The sequence below is a fragment of the Pongo abelii genome, chromosome 10 (genome assembly GCF_028885655.2).
Source record: "Pongo abelii isolate AG06213 chromosome 10, NHGRI_mPonAbe1-v2.0_pri, whole genome shotgun sequence".
NCBI lineage: Eukaryota > Metazoa > Chordata > Mammalia > Primates > Hominidae > Pongo > Pongo abelii.
Genome location: NC_071995.2, coordinates 103,557,315 through 103,582,786, shown reverse-complemented (window position 1 = coordinate 103,582,786; position 25,472 = coordinate 103,557,315). Strand labels below are relative to the sequence as shown.

The 25,472-nt window shown below is 38.1% G+C and overlaps 1 protein-coding gene across 8 annotated transcripts in view; it reads left to right on the top strand.

Annotated features, from left to right (window-relative positions):
* SLC41A2 (solute carrier family 41 member 2) overlaps positions 1-25,472 on the top strand; it is a 154,838-nt gene that overhangs the window by 27,633 nt on the left and 101,733 nt on the right. For 6 of the 8 annotated variants that reach the window (XM_024257548.3, XM_009248176.4, XM_054528178.1 and 3 more), the window contains exons 2-3: positions 7,980-8,701; positions 24,153-24,260. In XM_024257548.3, coding sequence (XP_024113316.1) covers positions 8,147-8,701; positions 24,153-24,260 — 663 coding nt within the window. In that variant the 5' untranslated portion in view covers positions 7,980-8,146. Of the gene's footprint in view, positions 1-4,869; positions 5,040-7,979; positions 8,702-24,152; positions 24,261-25,472 lie in introns of those variants that run through there. The other 2 variants (XM_054528176.2, XM_054528177.2) reach the window with 2 other exon arrangements.

Sequence of the window (25,472 nt, the reverse complement as noted above, 5' to 3'; positions counted from 1 at the left end):
TGCCAGTATTTTATTGAGGATTTTTGCATCAATGTTCATCAAGGATATTGGTCTAAAATTCTCTTTTTTGGTTGTGTCTCTGCCCAGCCTTGGTATCAGGATGATGCTGGCCTCATAAAATGAGTTAGGGAGGATTCCCTCTTTTTCTATTGATTGGAATAGTTTCAGAAGGAATGGTACCAGTTCCTCCTTGTACCTCTGGTAGAATTCGGCTGTGAATCCATCTGGTCCTGGACTCTTTTTTGGTTGGTAAGCTATTGATTATTGCCACAATTTCAGCTCCTGTTATTGGTCTATTCAGAGATTCAACTTCTTCCTGGTTTAGTCTTGGGAAAATGTATGTGTCGAGGAATTTATCCATTTCTTCTAGATTTTCTAGTTTATTTGCATTGAGGTATTTGTAATATTCTCTGATGGTAGTTTGTATTTCTGTGGGATCGGTGGTGATATCCCCTTTATCATTTTTTATTGCATCTATTTGATTCTTCTCTCTTTTTTTCTTTATTAGTCTTGCTAGCGGTCTATCAATTTTGTTGATCCTTTCAAAAAACCAGCTCCTGGCTTCATTAATTTTTTGAAGAGTTTTTTTTGTCTCTATTTCCTTCAGTTCTGCTCTGATTTTAGTTATTTCTTGCCTTCTGCTAGCTTTTGAATGTGTTTGCTCTTGCTTTTCTAGTTCTTTTAATTGTGATGTTAGGGTGTCAATTTTGGATCTTTCCTGCTTTCTCTTGTGGGCATTTAGTGCTATAAATTTTCCTCTACACACTGCTTTGAATGCATCCCAGAGATTCTGGTATGTTGTGTCTTGGTTCTCGTTGGTTTCAAAGAACATCTTTATTTCTGCCTTCATTTCGTTATATACCCAGTAGTCATTCAGGAGCAGGTTGTTCAGTTTCCATGTAGTTGAGCGGTTTTGAGTGAGTTTCTTAATCCTGAGTTCTAGCTTGATTGCACTGTGATCCGAGAGATAGTTTGTTATAATTTCTGTTCTTTTACATTTGCTGAGGAGAGCTTTACTTTCAACTATGTGGTCAATTTTGGAATAGGTGTGGTGTAGTGCTGAAAAACATGTATATTCTGTTGATTTGGGGTGTAGAGTTCTGTAGATGTCTATTAGGTCCTCTTGGTGCAGAGCTGAGTTCAATTTCTGGGTATCCTTGTTGACTTTCTGTCTCGTTGATCTGTCTAATGTTGACAGTGGGGTGTTGAAGTCTCCCATTATTAATGTGTGGGAGTCTAAGTCTCTTTGTAGGTCACTCAGGACTTGCTTTATGAATATGGGTGCTCCTGTATTGGGTGCATATATATTTAGGATAGTTAGCTCTTCTTGTTGAATTGATCCCTTTACCATTATGTAATGGCCTGCTTTGTCTCTTTTGATGTTTGTTGGTTTAAAGTCTATTTTATCAGATACTAAGATTGCAACCCCTGCCTTTTTTTGTTTTCCATTTGCTTGGTAGATCTTCCTCCATCCTTTTATTTTGAGCCTATTTGTGTCTGCACGTGAGATGGGTTTCCTGAATACAGCACACTGATGGGTCTTGACTCTTTATCCAATTTGCCAGTCTGTGTCTTTTAATTGGGGCATTTAGTCCATTTACATTTAAAGTTAATACTGTTATGTGTGAATTTGATCCTGTCATTATGATGTTAGCTGGTTATTTTGCTCGTTAGTTGATGCAGTCTCTTCCTAGTCTCAATGGTCCTTACATTTTGGCATGATTTTGCAGTGGCTGGTACCAGTTGTGCCTTTCCATGTTTAGTGCTTCCTTCAGGAGCTCTTTTAGGGCAGGCCTGGTGGTGACAAAATCTCTCAGCATTTGCTTGTCTGTAAAGTATTTTATTTCTCCTTCACTTATGAAGCTTAGTGTGGCTGGATATGCAATTCTGGGTTGAAAATTCTTTTCTTTAAGAATGTTGAATATTGGCCCCCACTCTCTTCTGGCTTGTAGAGTTTCTGCTGAGAGATCTGCTGTTAGTCTGATGGGCTTCCCTTTGTGGGTAACCCGACCTTTCTCTCTGGCTACCCTTAACGTTTTTTCCTTCATTTCAACTTTGGTGAATCTGACAATTATGCGTCTTGGAGTTGCTCTTCTTGAGGAGTATCTTTGTGGCGTTGTCTGTATTTCCTGAATCTGAATGTTGTCCTGCCTTGCTAGATTGGTGAAGTTCTCCTGGATAATATCCTGCAGAGTGTTTTCCAACTTGGTTCCATTCTCCCCGTCACTTTCAGGTACACCAATCAGACGTAGATTTGGTCTTTTCACATAGTCCCATATTTCTTGGAGGCTTTGCTCATTTCTTTTTATTCTTTTTTCTCTAAACTTCCCTTCTTGCTTCATTTCATTCATTTCATCTTCCAGGGCTGATACCCTTTCTTCCATTTGATCGCATCGGCTTCTGAGGCTTCTTGCATTCTTCACGTAGTTCTTGAGCCTTGGTTTTCAGCTCCATCAGCTCCTTTAAGCACTTCTCTGTATTGGTTATTCTAGTTATACATTCTTCTAAATTTTTTTCAAAGTTTTCAACTTCTTTGCCTTTGGTTTGAATATCCTCCCGTAGCTCGGAGTAATTTGATTGTCTGAAGCCTTCTTCTCTCAGCTCGTCAAAGTCATTCTCCGTCCAGCTTTGTTCCGTTGCTGTTGAGGAACTGCGTTCCTTAGGAGGAGGAGAGGTGCTCTGCTTTTTAGAGTTTCCAGTTTTTCTGCTCTGTTTTTTCCCCATCTTTGTGGTTTCATCTAGTTTTGGTCTTTGATTAGGGTGATGTACAGATGGGTTTTTGGTGCGGGTGTCCTTTCTGTTTGTTAGTTTTCCTTCTAACAGACAGGACCCTCAGCTGCAGGTCTGTTGGAGTACCCGGCCGTGTGAGGTGTGAGTCTGCCCCCGCTGGGGGGTGCCTCCCAGTTAGGCTGCTCGGGGGTCAGGGGTCAGGGACCCACTTGAGGAGGCAGTCTGCCAGTTCTCAGATCTCCGGCTGCGTGCTGGGAGAACCACTGCTCTCTTCAAAGCTGTCAGACAAGGACATTTAAGTCTGCAGAGGTTATTGCTGTCTTTTTGTTTGTCTGTGCCCTGCCCCCAGAGGTGGAGCCTACAGAGGCAGGCAGGCCTCTTTGAGCTGTGGTGGGCTCCACCCAGTTCGAGCTTCCGGGCTGCTTTGTTTACCTAAGCAAGGCTGGGCAATGGCGGGCGCCCCTCCCCCAGCCTCGCTGCTGCCTTGCAGTTTGATCTCAGACTGATGTGCTAGCAATCAGGGAGACTCCATGGGCATAGGACCCTCTGAGCCAGGTGCGGGATACAATCTCCTGGTGCGCCATTTTTTAAGCCTGTCGGAAAAGCGCAGTATTCAGGTGGGAGTGACCCGATTTTCCAGGTGCCCTCTGTCACCCCTTTCTTTGACCAGGAAAGGGAACTCCCTGACCCCTTGCACTTCCCGAGTGAGGCAATGCCTTGCCCTTCTTCGGCTCGCACACGGTGCGCGCACCCACTGACCTGCGCCCACTCTCTGGCACTCCCTAGCGAGATGAACCCAGTACCTCAGATGGAAATGCAGAAATCACCCGTCTTCTGCGTCGCTCACGCTGGGAGCTGTAGACCAGAGCTGTTCCTATTCGGCCATCTTGGCTCCTCCCCCCCTATTTATTTATTTTTATTGCATTTGCTTTTAGGGGTCTTGGCCATAAATTCTTTGCCTACACCAATGTCCAGAAGAGTTTTTTTCCTAGGTTTTCTTCTAGAATTTTTATGGCTTTAGGTATTAGATTTAAGTCTTTAATCCATTTGGAATTAATTTTTGTATAGGGTGAGAGATAGGGATTCAGTTTCATTCTTCTGCATGTGGCTGTCTAATTTTCTCAGTGATGTTTATTGAATAGAATGTCCTTTTCCCAATTTATGTTTTTGTGTGCTTCTTGAATATCAGTTGGTTGTATTTAGCTTTATTTTTGGTTTCTTTATTCTCTTCCTTTGGTCTATATATCTACTTTTATACCAGTATCATGCTGTTTTGGTTACTATATCTTTTTTTTTTTTTTTTTTGAGACAAAGTCTCACTGTGTCACCCAGGCTGGAGTGCAGTGAGGCAATCACAGCTCACTGCACCCCTGACCTCCCAGACTCCAGTGCTTCTCCCACCTCAGCCTCCCGAGTAGCTGGGACTACAGGTGCACGCCATCATGCCCAGCTAATTTTTGTATTTTTTGTAGAGACAAGGTTTCGCCATGTTGCCCAAGCTGGTTCCAACTCCTGGGCTCAAGTAGTTCTCCTGACTCGGCCTCCCAAAATGCTGGGATTGCAGGCATGAGCCACTGCACCCTGCCTACTATATCCTTATAGTATAGTTTGAAGACAGGTAATGTGATGCCTCCAGATTTGTTCTTTTTGCTTAGGATTGCTCACAAAGCTATTTTGATTATAATTCATTATTCAGCGAGAAGAGTTTATAATAGGTGATTTATTTAGTTAAAGGAAGAAAGTTTAAGGAATCATTAAGGAGATAATAGACCTTGTCAATAAGCAAGCATTGAAATAACTGATACTTATTCATTAACCAGATAAAAAGAAGGATAAAATAAAAAAAGCCCACATTTTCCTCAATGCATGATGGTGATATGTGGTCTGTGGCATGTACTTGTATCAAGGTCATTCCTGGCATTTTCAAACTGTATTATTTAAAAACACACACACAAAAAAACAAAAACAGCTGTTAGGACAGAAACACCACTCAGAGTAGCTTAAGCAATGAAGAAGATTTATTGGCCTATAGTTGGGAAGAACAGGAATGGAGTGGGTTTTAACTAAATGGTATAGAGATTCTAATTATGTTGTCAGGACTCTCTCATTACCGCCTAGCTCTGATTCCCTCTTTCTGTAGATCCTCTTCTCATGTAGATGGCTTTCTTCCAAGTGGTGGTGATGATGGTGGTGTTAGAGGGAGCTTTGTGAGGAGGAAGACATAGTGACAGAAAGTTTCAGAATTAAGTCATTCCAAATGAAAGTGAGAACTTTCTTCCCCTAAAGGCCTTCTCCTCTGAAATAGCCCTGTAAATAATTTATTCTTTGTTTAATCAACTGTTTCCTCCATAGCCTTTATCACAGATTATCTCTTTTATTTATGTGCTTACCTGATTATTGTTTTTCCTTCCAACTACAAGGTAAAATTCAGTAACTGTGCCTATTCGTTTCATTACTGTAGCCCCAGCATCTAGTAGGCACTCAGGAAATAGTAAGCAGCAAATATATAAAATTCCAGGAAGGGACTCAGATCCTCCTTGAGCCATTTGTCATTACTGTGGTCTGCAGGGTAGGGTACTGTGATTGATATACCTACTAGAATCTCATGGAATAGGGAAATGGATTTACCATAGGTAATGGAGATACCATTAGCTAAAGGAATTGGGAAAAGATGCTGAGCAAACAACAACAAAAAATATCTGTCTACCATATATGTTTTATGTCCTTTAAGCACAGTTTCATATTTTACCCAACTGCCTAGTCTGATGTGTAAGATTATGCAGATTCTGCACTGCGTGAAGGTGCTTGCTGAGGGGACAGAGCGTGGGCTAAAATCCAGCCCAGAGCTCCACTTACAGAGCTTCCTTTTTCCAGGAGGCACTCTGTTTTTAATTTTGTACACATTTGGATGGTCTCTGTGTATGGTATCCCTGGTTGAGTATCCATCTCTCCATCTAAACTTCTGAATAGCTTATACCGAAGTAAGAATACTAGGAGCAAAAGTATGACCTGGATGTGTCTGTGCATCTGGATCCCACTGGCCAGTTCAGTGTTGACTATGTGCTTAGCCATGTTCTGCATATATTCTGAGAGATGACTGATCTTGGGAAATTCTGAGATGACTGGTCTTGGGAAATTCCCCCTTGTTTTCTTTCTCTCCTCTCTATTTTTCTACCTAGTTTTGCTATTTGGTCAGGTTTTCAAAGCACAGATTTTGAGCTTTCTGAACTTTAGACTGGCTGAATGGTGACACTGTCATCTCTCTTTCTTGTTTACCTACATTCCTCTGCATTTCCATTTTGATCATCCTGATAATTCTGCATCAGGAGGGAAGTTTCCTATCACTGGTCCTCCTGTGGAATAGACCTGTCTTATAGCTCAATCCCTTTGGGGTTTGTTTTGCATTTTGTTTGATTAAAGATCTACTGGGGCAGTGAAATACTCACTACTTTTTAAAAAGGTAAATGAGTTGAAGGAACAGATACCCACTCAGTCTAACTCATGTGAGGCTGCAGGGAATCTCCTAAGTTCCAGATGTATAGCTCAGCCTTTCGTTACCTGGAAGGCTCTCTGCCCTTTTCTCTCTTTCTGGGACTACATCGTTTTATCTCTGCTTCACTCTGGCCATTGGTTTCATTAATCTGATTTTCTTTAAACACCAACTTTCTGTCTATACTGGCCAGCCTATAAGTGGCAAAAATGGGAACTAGTGCTTAATCTACTCATTGGAGTCTCAGTGCAAGTCCACAGGAAGTCTGCACCATAATCATCACATGGAAAAGTTAAAAATAAAAAAGATTTATGGGCCTCAAACACAGACATTCTGAGTCAGTGGGTCTGGTGTCCTGGAATCTGTATTTTAAAAATGTTCCTCAGAAGGAATTCCCAGATCCCAGACCCCTCTATAATCACAAGATAGAGGAAAGGAAAGTGAGTGAGTGATGGAATTGATGAACCAGGCCCTAACACCCACTTATGTCCTACATAGCCCCTTCTCTTTCTCCCTTTGCCACTCCTTGCTATTGATCTTCCTATCCAGAGAGGAGATGGATATTCTAAGACATTAGAAACAAATACTGAGGAATATAGTAGTTTTCATTAAAACCAGAAATAGCAGCAGCAAGTTTCAGTCTAGCTTGGCAGGAACGCAGTCCAGTTAGGTTTTGGGGCCACCCATCCCTTATCAAATCAGTGCCATTTTTTTGGTCTTAGATGCTCTTGGAAGTATAAGACAGGCCTAGGTGTTTCTGAGAAACACCTGATAGCTTGGAAAGCCTTGCCAGCTATGGCAGCAATTGTCAGGTTTTCTTCCTGGTCAGGTGGTGGGTGACCTTGCAGCTTCAGTGCCCATCACTCTTTGATGTGCCACAGTTATGCGTTTGTGTCTCTTAGTTCAAAGTCTTCAAAGAGACTCTAGTTACTGAATGGCCAGCCAGTCAGGGGTCTACCCTGGGATTATGGGCCAGAGCAGACTAAGAACTATGAATGGACAGAGCAGGACATAAATAAGTGCATTACAAGCTTTCTTCTGGCTGGTTTGCAAATGGAGGTTTAAGTGAATATTTGTAATTTCTTTTTAGTTTTGTTATTCCTAAATGAAAGAAGGTTTATATTCCTAAATCAATTGTAATGAGTTTTTATATCTCAGAACTACAAATATGACTCCAGCCTCATTTTATATGTGAAATAAATGCCCTATATAGTATTCAGGATACCTACCAAGTGTTTTTATAGTAAACATCATCCTTGTCTCTTCATATCTTAATAATAAAATGTATATTATATTAAGTTGTAAATAAAGTAATATGGTTTATTATTTAATGTTTAAAGTATAATGCCATATATCTTACTTTTGTTGTGTACTGACATATACATAGGGTATATCAATTTGATTCTGAGTCCTTGCAATAGTAATAAAAGCCATTACTTTATTTAAAACATTTGTCCACTGTGGGATTTCAGAGGCAGTTGAAGACCTTACGTGGATATTGATCACATAAAGTATGCAAAGATAAGAAATACTTTTAACCAAGATTGAGCACAAAAATAGCTCTGTATTATATTTCTGTACACAAAGCAGTTATATGGCACAGAACAGTTATGTTTTAAGCCCACAAAGTATAGTATCAGTACTTTAGGGTTGGTTTAAGAACATGTGTGTTTAATACCTTTATAAGAATTTAAGTATCTATCTTGATACTGAAACTATCTTGTTTCTCTGATTTTTAAAAATTATTTTATTTTTCCAGATCCAGTCCTTCTGTGGAACTTGTGAACATCTTTTATTAGTGGAAATATTTTCTACACAATGAAGTCAACAACTTAATTTAAACCAGTGTTTGTGCGGTTCTGATTCATCTGCTGTGGTTCCCGAAGCTTGAGATCTAAGGAGTACAGGGTCTTTTGTGATGACAATATGACTAATAGTAAAGGAAGATCTATTACCGATAAAACAAGTTGTGGTCCAAGTAGTGGAGGAGGTTTTGTAGACTGGACTTTACGTTTAAACACAATTCAATCCGACAAGTTTTTAAATTTACTCTTGAGTATGGTTCCAGTGATTTACCAGAAAAACCAAGAAGACAGGCACAAAAAAGCAAACGGCATTTGGCAAGATGGATTATCAACTGCAGTACAGACTTTTAGTAATAGATCTGAGCAACACATGGAGTATCACAGTTTCTCAGAGCAGTCTTTTCATGCCAATAATGGGCACGCATCATCAAGCTGCAGCCAAAAGTATGATGACTATGCCAATTATAATTACTGTGATGGAAGGGAGACTTCAGAAACCACTGCCATGTTACAAGATGAAGATATATCTAGTGATGGTGATGAAGATGCTATTGTAGAAGTGACCCCAAAATTACCAAAGGAATCCAGTGGCATCATGGCCTTGCAAATACTTGTGCCCTTTTTGCTAGCTGGTTTTGGAACAGTTTCAGCTGGCATGGTACTGGATATAGTACAGGTGGGTTTTCATCTTTGTTTAACTTTACTGTCTTTTTTTGTTATTCCATTTCTGTTTAAAATGCTTTATGTAGGTTACTACTCTCAAACATTCACTTTAGATTTAATTTATCCCTTGGTAAAATGAACAGATGCTGACTCTGGGAGAGAATCTATTGCTAGGTGGGAGTTTTTCTTTTTTCCCCTTTAGAAATTCTGAAAGAATAGTTATTCTGACTGTAAAGTAACTCTTCTCTACAGACCTCAAAAGAGCTTGGTTAAAAGAAAATCTTCCCAAAATGTTATATTTAAATACTTTCTTACTTTTAAAATAAAAATTAATATATACTCATTAAAATGAATTCAAACATTAGAGGGTATTAAATAAAACATGAAGTTTCTCCTATTCCTTATCTCCAAATCAAAACTCTCCTCCTCTCCAGAGATTACCATTGTGAAGTGTTTGTTGTATACACTTGCAGGCTTTTTTCTGTGCTTACATATATACATATGAGAGTTTTTTCAAAAATAAAAATAAAATGTTGCATATATTTTTCTGCAACTTATTTTCAATGCTTAATAATACATCTCTCCAAATTGGTACACAAAGATTTTCTGCATTTTAAACTGAGTGCATGATATTCCATTGTGTGTATATACCAAAATTTATTTACTCATTCTTCCTTGTTGGTGCTGTAATAACTATCCTTATAAGTATAAGGATATATATTCATATACTTATACTAATGTTTTCATAGGATAGATTTAAAAACAGCATTGTTGGATATTAGGGTATGAATTAATATCTATGTTTAAAATTTTGTAGATACTGTCAAGTCGCATTCCAAAAAATTTGTACCAATTTATACTCCTACTGTCAAAATATAAGTACTTTTATTTTTTCATGTCCCTATCAACATTGGGTATTTATTTTATTTTATTTTTTTTTGAGACAGGGTCTCGCTCTGTGGCCTAGTTCACTACACCCTCAACCTCCTGGGCTCAAGTAACCCTCCCACCTCAGCCTCTTGAGTAGCTGGTACTACAGGCGCACTACACCTCACTAATTAAAAAAAATTTTTTTTTAGAGACAAGGTCTTGCTGTGTTGCCCAGGTGGGTCTCAAACTCCTGGGCTCAAGTAATCCTCCCACCTTGGCCTTTCCAAAGTGCTAGGATTACAGGTGTGTACCACTGTACCCAGCCAACATTGGGTCTTCTTGATCTTTTTCATATTTGCCAAATGGCAGGAAAATGTTATCATGTTTTAATTAACATTATTATTAATGTTTAGCATATTGTCAATGTTTGTTGGCCATTCTTTTTCTGTGAATTATTTTTTGTATCTTCTATTTATTTTTAAAATTTATGTGCTACTTATTGATTTGTAGGTATTCTCTTTTTTTTTTTTTGTGATTCTCCTGCCTCAGCCTCCTGAGTAGCTGGGACCACAGGCTCACGCTACCATGCCTGGCTAATTTTTGTATTTTTAGTAGAGATGTTGGTTAGGCTGGTCTCGAGCTCCTGACCTCAAGTGATCCGCCTGCCTCTGCCTCCCAAAGTGCTGGGATTACAGGCGTGACCCACCATGTCTAGCTGATTTATAGGTGTTCTTAATGCCTTGTGGTTACCAAATACCTATTATATAATTATCTTTCTAAAGTAATAAGTTGCCAAAATGTGACATTTTGTTCTGTCAGTTTTTGTTTATCAGTCATAGAAAGGTTGCCTCTGGGAAAGTATTAGATATATTATCCTGTAATGTGCTCCTATCTTTCATTGTTTGTTCCCTAAAGGAACCTCAGGTTATTTGTGATTCTAAGATGCTATTCAAGAGGTAACATTTTTATCTAAATGGAAAATGTACATAAATAGAAACATTTTTCCACCATCAGTTGGAGAAAGGATATGAGAGGAACTGTATTGCAGTACATTAAAGTTTTAAATAGATAATAATGCCAAAGAGAGAGCAAACCTACATCCACTTGAAATATAATTGTTTTAAGTTCTTATAGTAGTATCACAGCTGCGACAATAAATAGGCTGGTTTTGGTTGGGATTTTTTCTTGAGATACCAATTATTCTGAAGAAACACTCAGTATTTAACTATAGAATGGTAGCATCTATAGGACTAAGGTGTTAGAGTACAGCTTAGCAGAATGTTTATATAGCTCATTATGTATCTGGAGTAATGACTTACTTCCTGATACTGAGAGAACAGCACATATATAATTGGAAAAAGTTCCTTTTATGATTTTATGAACTTTTATAGTGCTAGCCCTAAGGACTTTATAATGTTAAACTTTAGTGTTAAACATTGTAGAAACATAATATAATTTTTTTTTTTTTTTTTTTTGAGATGGAGTCTCACTCTTTCACCCAGGCTGGACTGCAGTGGCGCTATCTCGGCTCGCTGCAAACTCTGCCTCCCAGGTTCACGCCATTCTCGTGCCTCAGCCTCCCAAGTAGCTGGGACTACAGGCGCCCGCCACCGCGCCTGGCTAATTTTTTGTATTTTTAATAGAGATGGGGTTTCACCATGTTAGCCAGGATGGTCTCGATCTCCTGACCTCGTGATCCGCCTGTCTCGGCCTCCCAAAGTGCTGGGATTATAGGCGTGAGCCACCGCGCCCGGCCGATATAAATATTTTTAAAGACTTTATTTGAATGTGCTCTTTTAAAGTTTTTAATTGAAATGTAATACATCTAGAGTATACAAAATAAAAAATAGAGACTCAGTGAATTTTCGTAATATAAACAACCATATAACTATCAACCAGCTCAAGAAATATAATTTTGCCAGTACTGCTTCTTTAGTCCTCCTTGTGCCTTCTTCCAATTGCTGCCCTTTTTGTCCCCATCACCAAAGGTGATCACTAATCTGATTATCTGGTAAGCACCTCTTTGCTTGTCTTTATAAGTGTGTATCCCTAAACAACATAGTTTGGTTTTACTTGACTCTTTTTAAACTATATAATGGAAGTATAGAACATGTTTTTTTGTGTGTGTGTGGCTTTTTTTCCCTCAACATTTTATGAATTTCATGAAACTATAGTTTATTTCCATTGCTGGATAGCAACCCATTATATGAATATACTGTAACACAATTTATCTATTCTGCTACGAATGGACATTGGGAGGAATGGTGCTTCCAGACTCTTTTTTTTTTGAGACAGAGTTTCACTCTTGTTGCCCTGGCTGGAGTGCAAAGGTGCAGTCTCGCCTCACTGCAACCTCCGCCTCCCAGGTTCAAGCAATTCTCCTGCCTCAGCCTGCCGAGTAGCTGGGATTACAGGCATGTGCCACCACACCTGGCTAATTTTGTAGTTTTAGTAGAGATGGGGTTTCTCCATGTGGGTCAGGCTGGTCTTGAACTCCCGACCTCAGGTGATCCGCCTGCCTCAGCCTCCCAAAATGCTGGGATTACAGGCATGAGCCACCGCACTCGGCTGCTTCCAGACTCTTGATGCACATATACATGAATTTCTTTTGGGTATATATGTAGAGATGGAATTTCCAGGTCTTAGGATATGGAGATACTCAAATTTAGTAGATGTCATATGATTTTCCACATTGGTTGTACCAATTTACAGTCTAATTAGCAGAATATGAGAGATCTCAATACTCTATATTCTTATTTCTACTTGGAATCAGTAGTCTTTTTATTTTTAGAAATTCTGGCACATGTGGAGTGGTACCTCACTGTGGTTTTAATGGAGATTTCTGTGATAACTAATTATGTATATTTGGATATTACTGGTAAAGCTTTTTTTGTCCATCTTTCTATTTGTTTTTCTTATAGATTTATGGGAGCTGTTATTTGTTTTTCATATAGATTTGTAGGAGTTATATTTTGGATATGAGCCATTTAGTGCTATATATTTAAAACATCTTTTCTCTCCTCTGTGGCAGAAGTTCTTAATTTTGAAATAGTTCTTTTCCTCCTGCTTTTTCATAGTTTGTGTTTTATGTCTCTTGTCTAAGAAATCTTTCCGTACCCTGTGGTAATTAAGATATTCTATTACATTACTTTGTTGAAGCTTTGTTGTTTTGCTCTTACATTTAGATCATTCCCTCCCTGGAATGGATTTTTGTGTAGAGTATGAAATGGGGCTTATGTTTGGTTACTGGTTTATTGAGGTTTTCTATTTCTTCATGGTTCAATAGTTGTATGTGTCCAGAATTTATCCTTGTTGCGTGTTTTCCAATTTGTTCACGTATAGTTGTTCATAATAGTCTTTGATGATTCTTTGTATTTTTGTGGTCTCAGTTGTTATGAATCCTTTTTCATTTCTAATTTTACTTATTTGGGACTTCTCTCTTTTTTTTCGTAGTCTAGCTAAAAGTTTGTTGATTTTGTTATCTTTTCAAAAAATAACTTTTTGTTTCATTGATCTGTATTTTTTAGTCTGAATTTCATTATTTCTGCTCTGATCTTTATTTCTTTTCTTCTACTAATTTCGGGTTTGAATTGTTCTTGCTTTTCTAGTTCCTTGGGGTGCATTGTTAAGTTGTTTATTTGAAGTCTTTCTATTTTTTTTTTTTTTTTTTGTGATGAAGTCTCGCTCTGTCGCCCAGGCTGGAGTGCAGTGGCATGATCTCGGCTCACTGCAAGCTCCGCCTCCCGGGTTCACACCATTCTCCCACCTCAGCCTCCTGAGTAGCTGGGACTACAGGCGCCCGCCACCCCGCCTGGCTAATTTTTTGTACTTTTAGTAGAGATGGAGTTTCACCGTGTTAGCCAGGATGGTCTCGATCTCCTGACCTCGTGATCCACCCGCCTTGGCCTCCCAAAGTGCTAGGATTACAGGCGTGAGCCACCACGCCCGGCTTCTGTTTTTTGGCATAGTATTTATTGTTATAAACTTTCCTCTTAATACTGCTATTGCTGTATTCCATAGATTTTGGCATGTTGTATTTTCATTTTCATTTGTTTCTAGAAAATTTTAAATTTTAAATTTCCTTCTTAATTTCTTCATTTCATTGGTCACTCAGGAGCATGTGGTTTAATTTCTGTATGTTTGTGTAATTTCTGAGGTTCATCTTATTGATTCTAGTCTTATTCCATTGTGCTCTGCAGCGAGACTTGATATGATATCTACTTTTTTGAATTTGTGGAGAATATTTTGTGGCTTAAGATATAATCTATTCTGGTAGAATGTTCCGCATGCTGATGAAAAGAATGTATCTTCTGTAGCAGTTGGGTGAAATGTTCTCTAAATATCAGTTAGACCTGTTTGGTCTAATGTGTGGTTTAACTCCAGTGTTTCTTTGTTGATTTTCTGTCTGACTGATCTGTTCATTATTGAGAGTGGAGTGTTGAAGTCCCCTACTATTATTGTATTGTAGTCTGTCTCTCTCTCTTTAGATTTATAAATGTTTGCTTTATATACTTAGAAGCTCTGGTGTTGGGTGGATATATATATATAATTGTTATGTATTCTTGCTGAATTGACCCCTTTATCATTATATAGTGGTCTCTTTTTCTCTTTTACTGTCTTTGATTTGTAGTCTGTTCTATCTAGTATAAATATAGCTATTCTTTGCTCTTTTCTTGGTTTCTAGTTTCATGGAATATATTTTTCTACTGCTTCACCTCCAGTCTAGGTGTGTCTTTATAGATGAAGTGGGTTTCTTGTAGGCAGAAACCTGGGTCTTGTTTCTTTACCCATGTAGCCACTCTATGCCTTTTCATTGGAGAATTGAGTAATTTACATTCAGTATTATTATTGATAAGTAAGGACTTACAACTGACATTTTGTTGCTTATTTTCTACCTGTTTTGTAACTCTTCCTTTCTTACTGGCTTCCTCTCTGATTCCTTTGTGATTTTTCTCTAGTTGCATGTTTTAATTTGCTGCTTTTTATTTTTAGTGAATAAGTTATAGATTTTTACACTGTGGTTACCATAAGGCTTAACAAAAAATCTTGTAATGTTATTTTAAAGAGATGATAACTTATCTTAGATCACAAAGAAAATAATAGAAACAAAAAACTAAGAAACTCTACACTTTAACTCCACCCCCTCCATTTTTGACCTTTGGTTATTCCAATTTTTACATTTTTATATTGCCTATCTCTTAACAGGTTGCTGTAGCTATTATTGTTTTTGATAGATTTGTGTTTTAGGCTTCATACTAGAGTTATGAGTGGATTGTACACCCTAATTACAGTATTAGAGTATTCTTGGTTTTGCTGTGCACTTAATTTTACCAGTGGATTTTATATCTTCAACTGTTTTCTTTTTGCACATTAGTGTCTTTTTCTTTCAGGTCAAAGAACTCCCTTTAGTATTTCTTATAAGACAAATCTAGAGGTGCTGAATTCTCCCAGCTTTTGTTTGTCTGGGAAAAACTTTCTCTCCTTCATATTTGAAGGATAGCTTTGCTGGATATAGTATTCTTGGATGATAGCTTTTTTTTTTTTTTTCTTTTTAAATTTCTTTCAGCATTTTGAAAATGTTATTTCACCCCCTTCTGGCCTGTATGGTTTCTGCTGAAAAGTCTATTGCCAGATGACCTGGAGCTCCTTTACATGTTATTTCTTCTTTTTCTCTTGCTGCTTTTAGGATCTCTCTCTTTGACTTTTAAGAATTTATTATTATATGCCTTGGGGTAGTCTTATTTGGGTCAGATCTGGTGTCCTCTGACCTTATTGTATCTGGATATTTATAGCTTTCTCAAGTTTTGGGAAGTTTTCGGTTTTTATTGCTTTGAATAAGCTTTCTATCCCTTGCTCTTGCTCAACTCCCTCTTGAATACGAATAATTATTAGATTTGGTCTTTCAAGGTAGTTTTTTATAGCTTGTAGACAATCTTTGTTCCTTTTTTTCCTTCTTCTTTTTTTAAGAGACAGGGTTTCTTTCTCCCAGGCTGGAGCCCAGCTTCAAATTCCTGGGCTCAAGTGATCCTCCCACCTCAGTTCCTGAGTAGTTGGGACCACAGACATGTGACACCATACCCAGCTAATTCTTTTTTATTATTATTTCATTTTATTTTGAGACGGGGTCTCGCTCTGTCGCCCAGGCTGGAGTGCAGTGGCACGATCTCAGCTTACTGCAAGCTCTGCTTCCTGGGTTCATGCCATTCTCCTACTTCAGCCTCCCTAGTAGCTGGGACTACAAGTGCCCACCACCACACCCGGCTAATTTTTTGTATTTTTAGTAGAGATGGGGTTTCACCGTGTTAGCCAGGATGGTCTCGATCTCCTGACCTTGTGATCCGCCCGCCTCGGCCTCCCAAAGTGCTGGGATTACAGGAGCGAGCCACTGTGCCCGGCCCATATCCAGCTAATTAAAAAAAAATTTTGTCGAGATGGAGTCTTGCTTTGTTGCGCAGGCTGTTTTTCTTTTTCTTTTTTTCTTCTCTGTGTATTTTCAAATAGCTCACCGACTCTTTCTTCTGCTTGATCCAGTCTCCTGTTGAGAGCTTTCAATGAATTTATCAGTTCAGCAAATGTATTTCTTAGTTTTAAGATTTGTTTTCTTTTATTTTTATTATTTCAATCTCTTTGTTAAATTTCTCTGATAAATTTCTGCATTACTTTTCTTTGTCATCTTGAATGTTTAACAGAATTCTCTTTTAAATCCCAGCAAGACTTTTTGTAGATATAAATAAGATTATTCTAAAATTCATATCCAAAGGGAAAGAAAATAGGATAGTTGTAACAATTTTGAGACAGGAAAAATTTCAAGAATTATTATATAGTTAAATAATCCAGACTGGATGATATTAGAGGATGGATAGACACAGAGATCAATGCCACAGAATGGACAACCTAGAGAGAGAGACCCACACAAATACGTCCAACTAATTTTTGACAGAGGTGCCAAAGCAATTCAGTGGAGGAAAAAATAGCCTTTTCAGCAAATGGTGTTGGAGCAATTCAACATCCATAGGCAAACAAATAAATTTGACCTGAGTCTCGTGCTTTATAGAAAAATTAACTCAATATGGACCACACGCTTAAATATAAAAAGTAAATGATAAAACCTTTAGGGAAAAAACAGGAGAAAATCTCAGGATCTCAGACTAAACAGAGTTCTTAGACTTGACACCAAAAACATGATCCATAAAAAGAAAAATTATTAAATTGGATTTCATAAAAGAAACAGTTTACTCTGAACAACGCTAAAAGGATGAAAGACAAACTACAGAGTGGGAAAAAATATTTTCAAACCACCTATCTGACAAAGGATTGGTATATATAAGAACTCTTAAATCTCAACAGTTAAAAAAAAAAAATTAGAAAATTGGCAGAAGACCCAGAGCAGTTCACTGAAGAACATATACAGATGGCAGATAAACACATGAAAAGAAGTTCAACATCATTAGCCATTAGAGAAATGCAAATGAAAACCACAATGAACTATCACTACACACCTATCAGAATGGCTAAAATAAAACATAGTGACAACACCGGATGGAGTTAGCATGTAGAGAAAGGGTATCATGCATTGCTGATGGGAATATAAAGTGGTACAGCTGCTGTGGAAACACTTTTGCAGCTCTGTAAAAAAACAAACCCTAAATATTAACTACCATGTGACATAGCAACTGCATTCCTGGGCATTTATCCCCAGAGAATGCAGACTTATGTTCATACAAATCCTCTATAAGAATGGTTATGGTAGCATTATTCATGATGGCTAAGAACTGGATACAACCGAAGAGTCCTTCAACAGTTGAGGTAAACTTTGGTAAATACATATGATGGAATACTACTACCCAGCAACAAAAAGAAATAAACTGTTGACACATGCAACAACCTAGATGAATCTCCAGAGAATTATGCTGAGTGAAAAGCGAATCTTAAAATATTATAGATTGTATTACTTCATTCATACAAAATTCTCTGATTGATAAAATTATAGAAGTGGAGAACAGATTAGTGGTTGCCAGTGGTTAAGGAGGTATTAGTAGTGGAGAGAAATGGCTCTAAAAGAGAATTAGAAGAGATCCTTGTGGTGATGGAAATGTTCTATATCTTGACTGTATCAATGCCAATATCTTGGTTGTGATATTATACTGTAGTTTTACAAGATACCACTGGGGAAAAACAGGGTAAGGGTTACATGGGATCTCTCTGTATTAGTTTTTTATAACTGCATGTGAATCTCCGATTACTTCAAAATAAAAAGTTTAATTTAAAAGAAGTAATATGTGTACCTGGTTAAGCATATTTAAGCAGTATGAAAGAATAAGTGATGGAGAAAAAAGTCTGTCCTCTGCTGTATGCACCCTTACCCCGGGCCCTTCCTTAGAAATGACCGTTTTTTTTTGTTTTTGTTTTTTTTTTGTATCTCCTTCAACAGACATGAAATGCATGTATTTGCATTAATATATATATTTTCTAAAAAACAAAAACTAAGTAACACTCTATAATATTGCTCTTCACTTTGATCTTAATTTGTCTTAGAGCTCTTTCAATGTAGGTACACACAGATTTACCAAATTCTTCTCAGACAGATAATGCACTAATGTAAGGATGTATCATAATTAATCTGCCAAGTTACCTTATGAAGGGGATTTTAATTGCCTCAAATCTTTGGCTGTTATGAACAATGATGAAGAAGAGTCATTATATGGGTGTGTTTTTGAACTCATATGCAAGTTTGTTTATAGGTCTGATTCCTAGAAGTAGAATTCTGAGTCAAAATTTTGGTCATTTTACATTTGATAGGTATTATCAGATTCCACCAAAGAAGTTAAACCTTTACGTTTTCACAAGCAGTGCAAAAGAGTGCCTGCGTCCTTATACTCTTAACAAAAGTGTATTTTCCAACTTTTTGATCTTTACCAATCTCATCAGTGAAAATTTTTCACCTTTTCATTTGTATTTCTATAATTATGATTGAAGTTGGTCATTTTGTCATATGTTTAAAAGTGAATAGGTTTATTTTCAAACTAAGTTTAAATGACAATAAAAATTTTTTCCATATATAAGGATTTGGGGTATGTGGTTTTTTTAACTGCATAACCTTCTTTTACCAATTAAAAAATGTTCTCTGTCATTTTAAAGTTAGGAGTCTATAGATGTATTCTTCAACTTATTATTTTGAATTTTCATTTTTGTTTATTCTTGTGGATTTAAACAGATTTTTAGGTTTTGAGTCTAGTATTTATGTAAGTAATCTGACATTATGTTTGACTTGTAGATATATACCTCAGTTTCTGCACTGATGCATGTGCAAAGTTAGGTATGACAAGAAGTCATACTTTAGGTCAGGTTCATAGCCCCAGAGCACATACTGGATCATGGTAAAATTTGTAAGTAAGTGAACATTATTTTTGGCACTAGCTGCTTCAGCATTCCCTCTCTGGACATTTTCTGCATTATGTCCTCTTGACAGGAAAATTAACTGATAATGCATCCTGGTCTTACAGCTAATAAACACTCAATTAATTACTATGTGCAGGCACAGTCCTGAGCGGAATCTTCTGAGGTGGTACAAGTATGTCCATATTTTAGTTGCAGAAAGTAAAGCATAATTTTGCCCAAATCACACAGTAAGTAGTAGAGTCAGAATTTCAGTGAAGGTGATCTGACTCTAGAACCCTTGCTGTTGACCCCTGTGCATACTACTTCATACTCTTCTCACAGTTCCCAGTTGTGTGTCAAGACACTCCAGGGTTACTGTGGGATATTTTAAGTTTTTGAGGGAAACACGATGTCTCCTGGATGCACTGTAGACTACTAGCTCATGGTGGCTTAACATTTCAACATTAGAGCACACTCCATTTCTTTGGTTGGTATGTCTTTGCAAAACTGGGTTTTCAGTAGTGCTGTGATAAAAAGCAAGAGTCACACAAAAATCAATATAAAACAGGAAATGAAGGTGATAGTTTCCAATTCCAACGTTTGAGAAGTTGTGCAGTGCCCAACAGGTACTTATATCCCATTAGTAAATAATTATGGTTGTAAAAAATGACATAAAATACTATTTTTTCTTTCAGTTTACCTGTATAAGTTCTTCAAATGGTTACTAAAGTGTTAGGAAATAAATACTTACTAGGTTGTTCGGACCTAACTACTTAATACATAGCATTGTTAGGTATTCTTTTTGTCCTAAGGATGCTATGAAAATATTTCTCAGATACTAAGCATGCCGTGAACTGAGAAAGTTTGGGAACTTCTGCAAGCACATCAGGTTGTGTTAACTTTTTTTTTTCTTTTTTTTGAGATAGAGTCTCGCCCTGTCACCCAGGCTGGAGTGCAATGGTGCAATCTCAGCTCACTGCAACTTCTGCCTCCTGGGTTCAGGCGATTCTCCTGCCTCGGCCTCCCAAGGAGCTGGGATTACAGGCACTTGCCACTATGCCAGCTAATTTTTGCAGAGATAGGGTTTCACCACGTTGGCCAGGCTGGTCTCGAGCTCCTGACCTCAAGTGATCCATCTGCCTCGGCCTTCCAGAGTGCTGGGATTACAGGCGTGAGCCACTGCCCAACCTGGTGTTAACTTTTGAATGATGAGGTACATAAATTTGGAAAGGAGAGCTTTGTATTTCATACAGGGTTGCAGCCTGCAAGGTGGCCATTCTGACAGTCTGGGAAGCATCGCCTCTAGTCAGAAGCCAGAAACAGACATTTCAAAGAAGGGGAAAAAGGAAATAGGAATTTATGCTGGGTGGGGTAGCCAAATGTACGTATTTAATATGCTATAAGAGGAGTCATGAGTATTTGTGAAAAGAGAAACGTGCATGTGCAGTGGAACTTCATACCCCTTCATGAGTCGCATGTAGACCGGCCAGAACCACTCTGTGATCCCTGGTCTCTTATCAGGAAGGAATGCTGGTCAGTTGTTTTGCTGAAACTGCAAAAGAGGGTGGGAGCAGTCAAGATCAGCAGTGGAGTCTTTTGAAAAGGTTGATTTCTGTTTAGCCCTTAGGGAAGAAAGCCTAAAGGCAGTTAACACAGGAAAAGGGGTATAATGGGGTGTGGTTGATCTCCCATGCTGTCCTGGCCGAGAACTCAGTTTTCAAGGTTACTCTGTCCTCTTGGCCGTAAGAGGGTTCTTTCAGTTGGTTTTGGGGGATTTAGATTTTTATTTCTCACTAGTATGGAAAAAATAGTGTAGAATTTTTTGGCACAAGATAGGAAATCAATAATTCATAGCTCTTATTGTTGTCACACCAATGCTGAGGTGTTAAGTATTTCATAGTAATTCTCCCATAAGTATTTCATTTGAATTGAATGTGGAAAGAATAACCAAAGGGAGTAACCTATAGGCGTGCATTCCAACAGGTCTAAAGCGTGATGGCATGTGATGCTTTCATGTTGCAACACCCAACACGGAAGACTTCTGTGACCAAATGTGTGGGGGTTTTACCCCACACACCAAGCAAGCAGTCAGTTCTGCAGCAGACACTGGCTGATGCAGAATTAGTGTTCTCCAATTCAATTCTGACATTATCCAGAGGTAGCATCAGATCCCACAGGTTGAGGGCTCAGTCCAAAAGACTGTCCTCCGCTTGAGATACCAGATGCAAGTCCTGGCCTCCAGAATTTCTGACCAACTGGCTTTAAGCTGGGGTTCCCATGATCTCCTCTTTGGGCTTTATTGGTCTGCTGAAGCAGCTCACAGAACTGAGGCAAACACTTACATTTACCTGTTTATCATTAAAGATATTACAAAGAATACAGATGAAGAAATATGTAGGGCAAGGTATGGGGGCAGAGGCACAGAGCTTTCATGCCCTCCCTGTATGCTCCCTCATCCAGGAACTTCCAAATGTTCAGCTGTGTGGAAGCTCTCCAAACCAAGTCCTTTTGGACTTTTATGAAGTTTCATTATGTAGGCATGATTTATTAAACCCCTGGTCATCGGTAGTCAACTTAACCTTCAGTCCCTCCATCCTCCCCAAAGGTGTTTGTGTGGGTGGGGGTAGTTTGAAAGTCCCAGTCCTCTAATAATGCCTTCGTCTTTCTGGTGACCAGCCCCTATCCTGAAGCTACCTGGGGCTGCCAGCTGCCATCAATCAGCATATACAAAGACATCACTTTGTATATCACTAAATTCTAACGATTTTAGATATATGCCAGGAACAGGGTTGAAGACCAAATATATGCTTCGCAGTGTCACAGCAGGTGTCATAAAATGATGACCTAGGTAAAAGGTATTCTGAATTATATCTGGGATCTGATAAAAATCATACCCATCTCTTAGGTTTGTTGTGAAGATTGAGTGAGTCTAAAGAACAGTGCCTGGAACATAACAATCAGTGAATGTTAGATATTATTAATATTTGTTATTATTATTATCTGTTATTCATCATTATCATCAATGCTACCAGTGTCTTTGAAAGATACATATTTCACTAGCACATCAGAATTGTTAGCCCATCATAAAACATGGACAAAATTGTTCGCTGGTTAGTTTTTAAGACTAATAATCTGGGGTGCCATTGAACGCCCCCCCCCCAGTGCTCTTTTAGGCCCATCCTTAATTGGCTTGAACCCAATTAGAGGGATTTCCCTTGTGAACTCTTTGAACCAGGATTTTACAGAAGACTGATCTGATAAATATTTTCTGAGGTCTCTTTAGGCCCCCCAGTTCTACATCTGTTTGGAACAGCCTAGGGAAAGTTTGGGAACAAATCAAAATTTTCCTTCATTTATCTGATAGATATAAGTTTTACTTTTCTCATCTGTCTTGGTATTCATGACAACGTGTATATTTTTGATACTTTTTGATATAAAGTTAATATACCTAGCTCATAAAATATCTTACTGGGATAATCACCTCTTAATAGCACTTGTAAAATGTCACTTTGTGTTATTAAGATATTTGTATCTTTAATATCTTTATATGTATCTTTAATATCTGTTATTTTAATATCTGTTATTTTCATTATCATATCTAAACCAAAATCATCCAAGACAGGCCTCAATTTAGAAGTTTATTTTGCCAAAGTTACGGATCATGACCTGTGATACAGCCTCAGGAGGTATGGAGAACATGTGCCCAATATGGTTGAGTTGTAGCTTGATTTTGTACATTTTTTGGGGGACAGAAGTTACAGGCAAACATCAATCAATACATGTAAGTTATACATTGGTTTGGTTCAGAAATGTGGGACAACTTAAAGTGGGGGCTTCCAGGTCATAGGTGGATTCAAAGATTTTCTGATTGGCAATTGGTTTAAAGAATTAAATTATTTGAAGACCTGGAATCAATAGAAAGGAATATGTGGGTTAAGATAAGGGGTTGTGGAGACCAAGGTTCTTACTATGCAGATGAAGCCTCCAGGTAGCAGGCTTCAGAGAGAATAGATGGTAAATGTTTCTTATGAGACTTAAAAAGTTGCCAGACTCTTAGTTAATCTCTCCTGGATCAGGAAAAGACCTGGAAAGGGAAAAGGTTTTGCTACAGAATGTAGATTTGCTCCACAAGAGACAGCTTTGCACGGCCATTAAAAATATGTCAAAGAAATATATTTTGGGGTAAAATACTTCAGTTTCATTCAGGGTCTGCTGTCATGTGATGCTATACTAAAGTGTTTGGAATTTGGTATCTCATTGCTACAAAGAGTCTATTTTGTCAGTCTTAAGATCTCTGTTTTAATGTTAATGTTGGTCAGTTATGCCTGAATTTTAAAGGGAAGAGGGTATAATAAGGCATGTCTGACCCACCCCCTTCCCATTATGGCCTGAGCTAGATTTTAGGTTTACTTTGGAATGCCCTTGGCTGAGAAGGGGGTCTGTTCCGTTGGTTGGGGACATTAGAAGTTTATTTTTCATTTATACATGATATTTCTCCAAAGACTAGATAGGGTGGATATTATTTTCATTTAATGGATGAAGAAATTGAGATCAGAAAGATACATGACTCATCCAGGATCACGAAGCCAAGTTATGACAGATCCATGGCTAGAAGCGCAAACCTTATTTCCAGTTTGGTGCTGTTTTTATGAACCTCTCTGCCTCACACCTTAAAATGGGGATTAAAACATGGGATTACTTAGAACTCCTGGGGTCAACTCTAGGTCCCATCTTTTGATCTTGGGGAAATAATTTAATCTCTCTGAGTCTTTATTCCTTCATTTGTGAAATTAGGTAGTAATAGCACTGTAATTTTCCAGTGGGTTTGTTGTAATTAGTATTGGAAGCAAGATTGAAATCAATTGTCTGAGTCCAGAATCTGTGCTCTTAACCACTAGCCAGTCTAATGATTGTCATCATAAAGGGATAAAGTAAAACCTTTAGGAATATAAGGGTTGTGTAACAAGTAGATGTAGAATGGGTTGTAGCAACATATCAGCTGACCCCCAACTCTAACAGCATCTTTTAAAGTGACTCAGAGCTTCAGAGCTCAGGAGAATGGAGTTAAGCTAAGTGCTTGCTGATTACATGAACTGTGTGGTTATTCAAAATGTAGATGCCAAGTTGGGAAAAAGGCTGAGATTTTTAGAAATGTCTTTGTTCTAAAGTATTTTTTAAAGAGTGCCAGAAAATTTTATTTTATTTTTTTCTTACAGCACTGGGAGGTGTTCAGAAAAGTTACAGAAGTTTTCATTTTAGTCCCTGCACTTCTTGGTCTCAAAGGGAACTTGGAAATGACATTGGCATCTAGATTATCCACTGCAGTAAGTTTTTTCCTACCTCAAATTATGTGTATTACCTATCCTGTTTCTCTCTGTTAAGGGGAACTTGTATCAGGAAAATATTTCTTTCTCTGATATGCTTCTGCACTTCAGGCTGTGCAAAATTGTCATTCGAAAAGCATAAACATTTTTAAAAATACTGCCAGTAGCAGAGTTCTGAGTTATTTTCAGAAGCTCAAAAGGACATTGTTGTCTTATTATAATATGATTTTGGGGTTTGCCATTGTGGAACCAAGTTATGGCTAAAACCACATAGCTAGTGAGGTTCACTTCAATGAGCTATCTGCCTATGAAATGCTAGCCAAAACTTATCTAAGTCACCAGATAATATTACTAATTGAAATTCTTTTAGTATATAAAGTTTTTTTCCTTTAAAGAAGATAGAGCAAGATAGAGTTGATCCATCTATCAATTAGGAAAAAATTTATGTATCTAAAGGTAATCAAGAAGTGGGAGCTGAACAACTGTGCTGTTGATGGGAGGACTCTCCACCCTCTGTCCCACTTCTCCTCTCCCCCTTTTCCACCCAGGCAACTGCCAGTTTCCTAAAGTTTCTTGAGTAAAGCAGATGCTTGGAAAGAAAATGCATAAAATAATGTTTTATTAACATTACTAGTTTGCTTAATTTTTTATTTTTTTTGAGACGGAATCTTGTTGTTGCCCAGACTAGAGTACAGTGGCGTGATCTCAGCTCACTGCAGCCTCTGCCTCCTGGGTTCAAGCGATTCTCCTGCCTCAGCCTCCCAAGTAGCTGGGATTACAGTCATGCACCACCATGTCCAGTTAATTTTTGTATTTTTAGTAGAGACGGGGTTTCACCATGTTGACCAGGCTGGTCTCGAACTCCTGACCTCAGGTGATCCGCCTGCCTCTGCCACCCAAAGTGCTGGGATTACAGGTGTGAGCCATTGTGCCTGGCCTGGTTTGCATAATTAAGGGAAAATGGCTCATGTACCCTACAGAACTTTGTAAGTTCCTTCCTTATACAGTATATAAAAGGTCATATAGCTATATCTGCAGAGGACAATAATGAAATATCTGGTATTAGTGAGCTCTTATTATATGCCAGGTCCTTTGCTAACTGCTTTCCAGTGATATCTTATACCAACCCTATGGAATAAGCACTATTATCCTGCTTTGCAGAGTAGGAATTGAGGCTTAGAGCAGTTGAGTAACTTTCCTGAGGACACACAG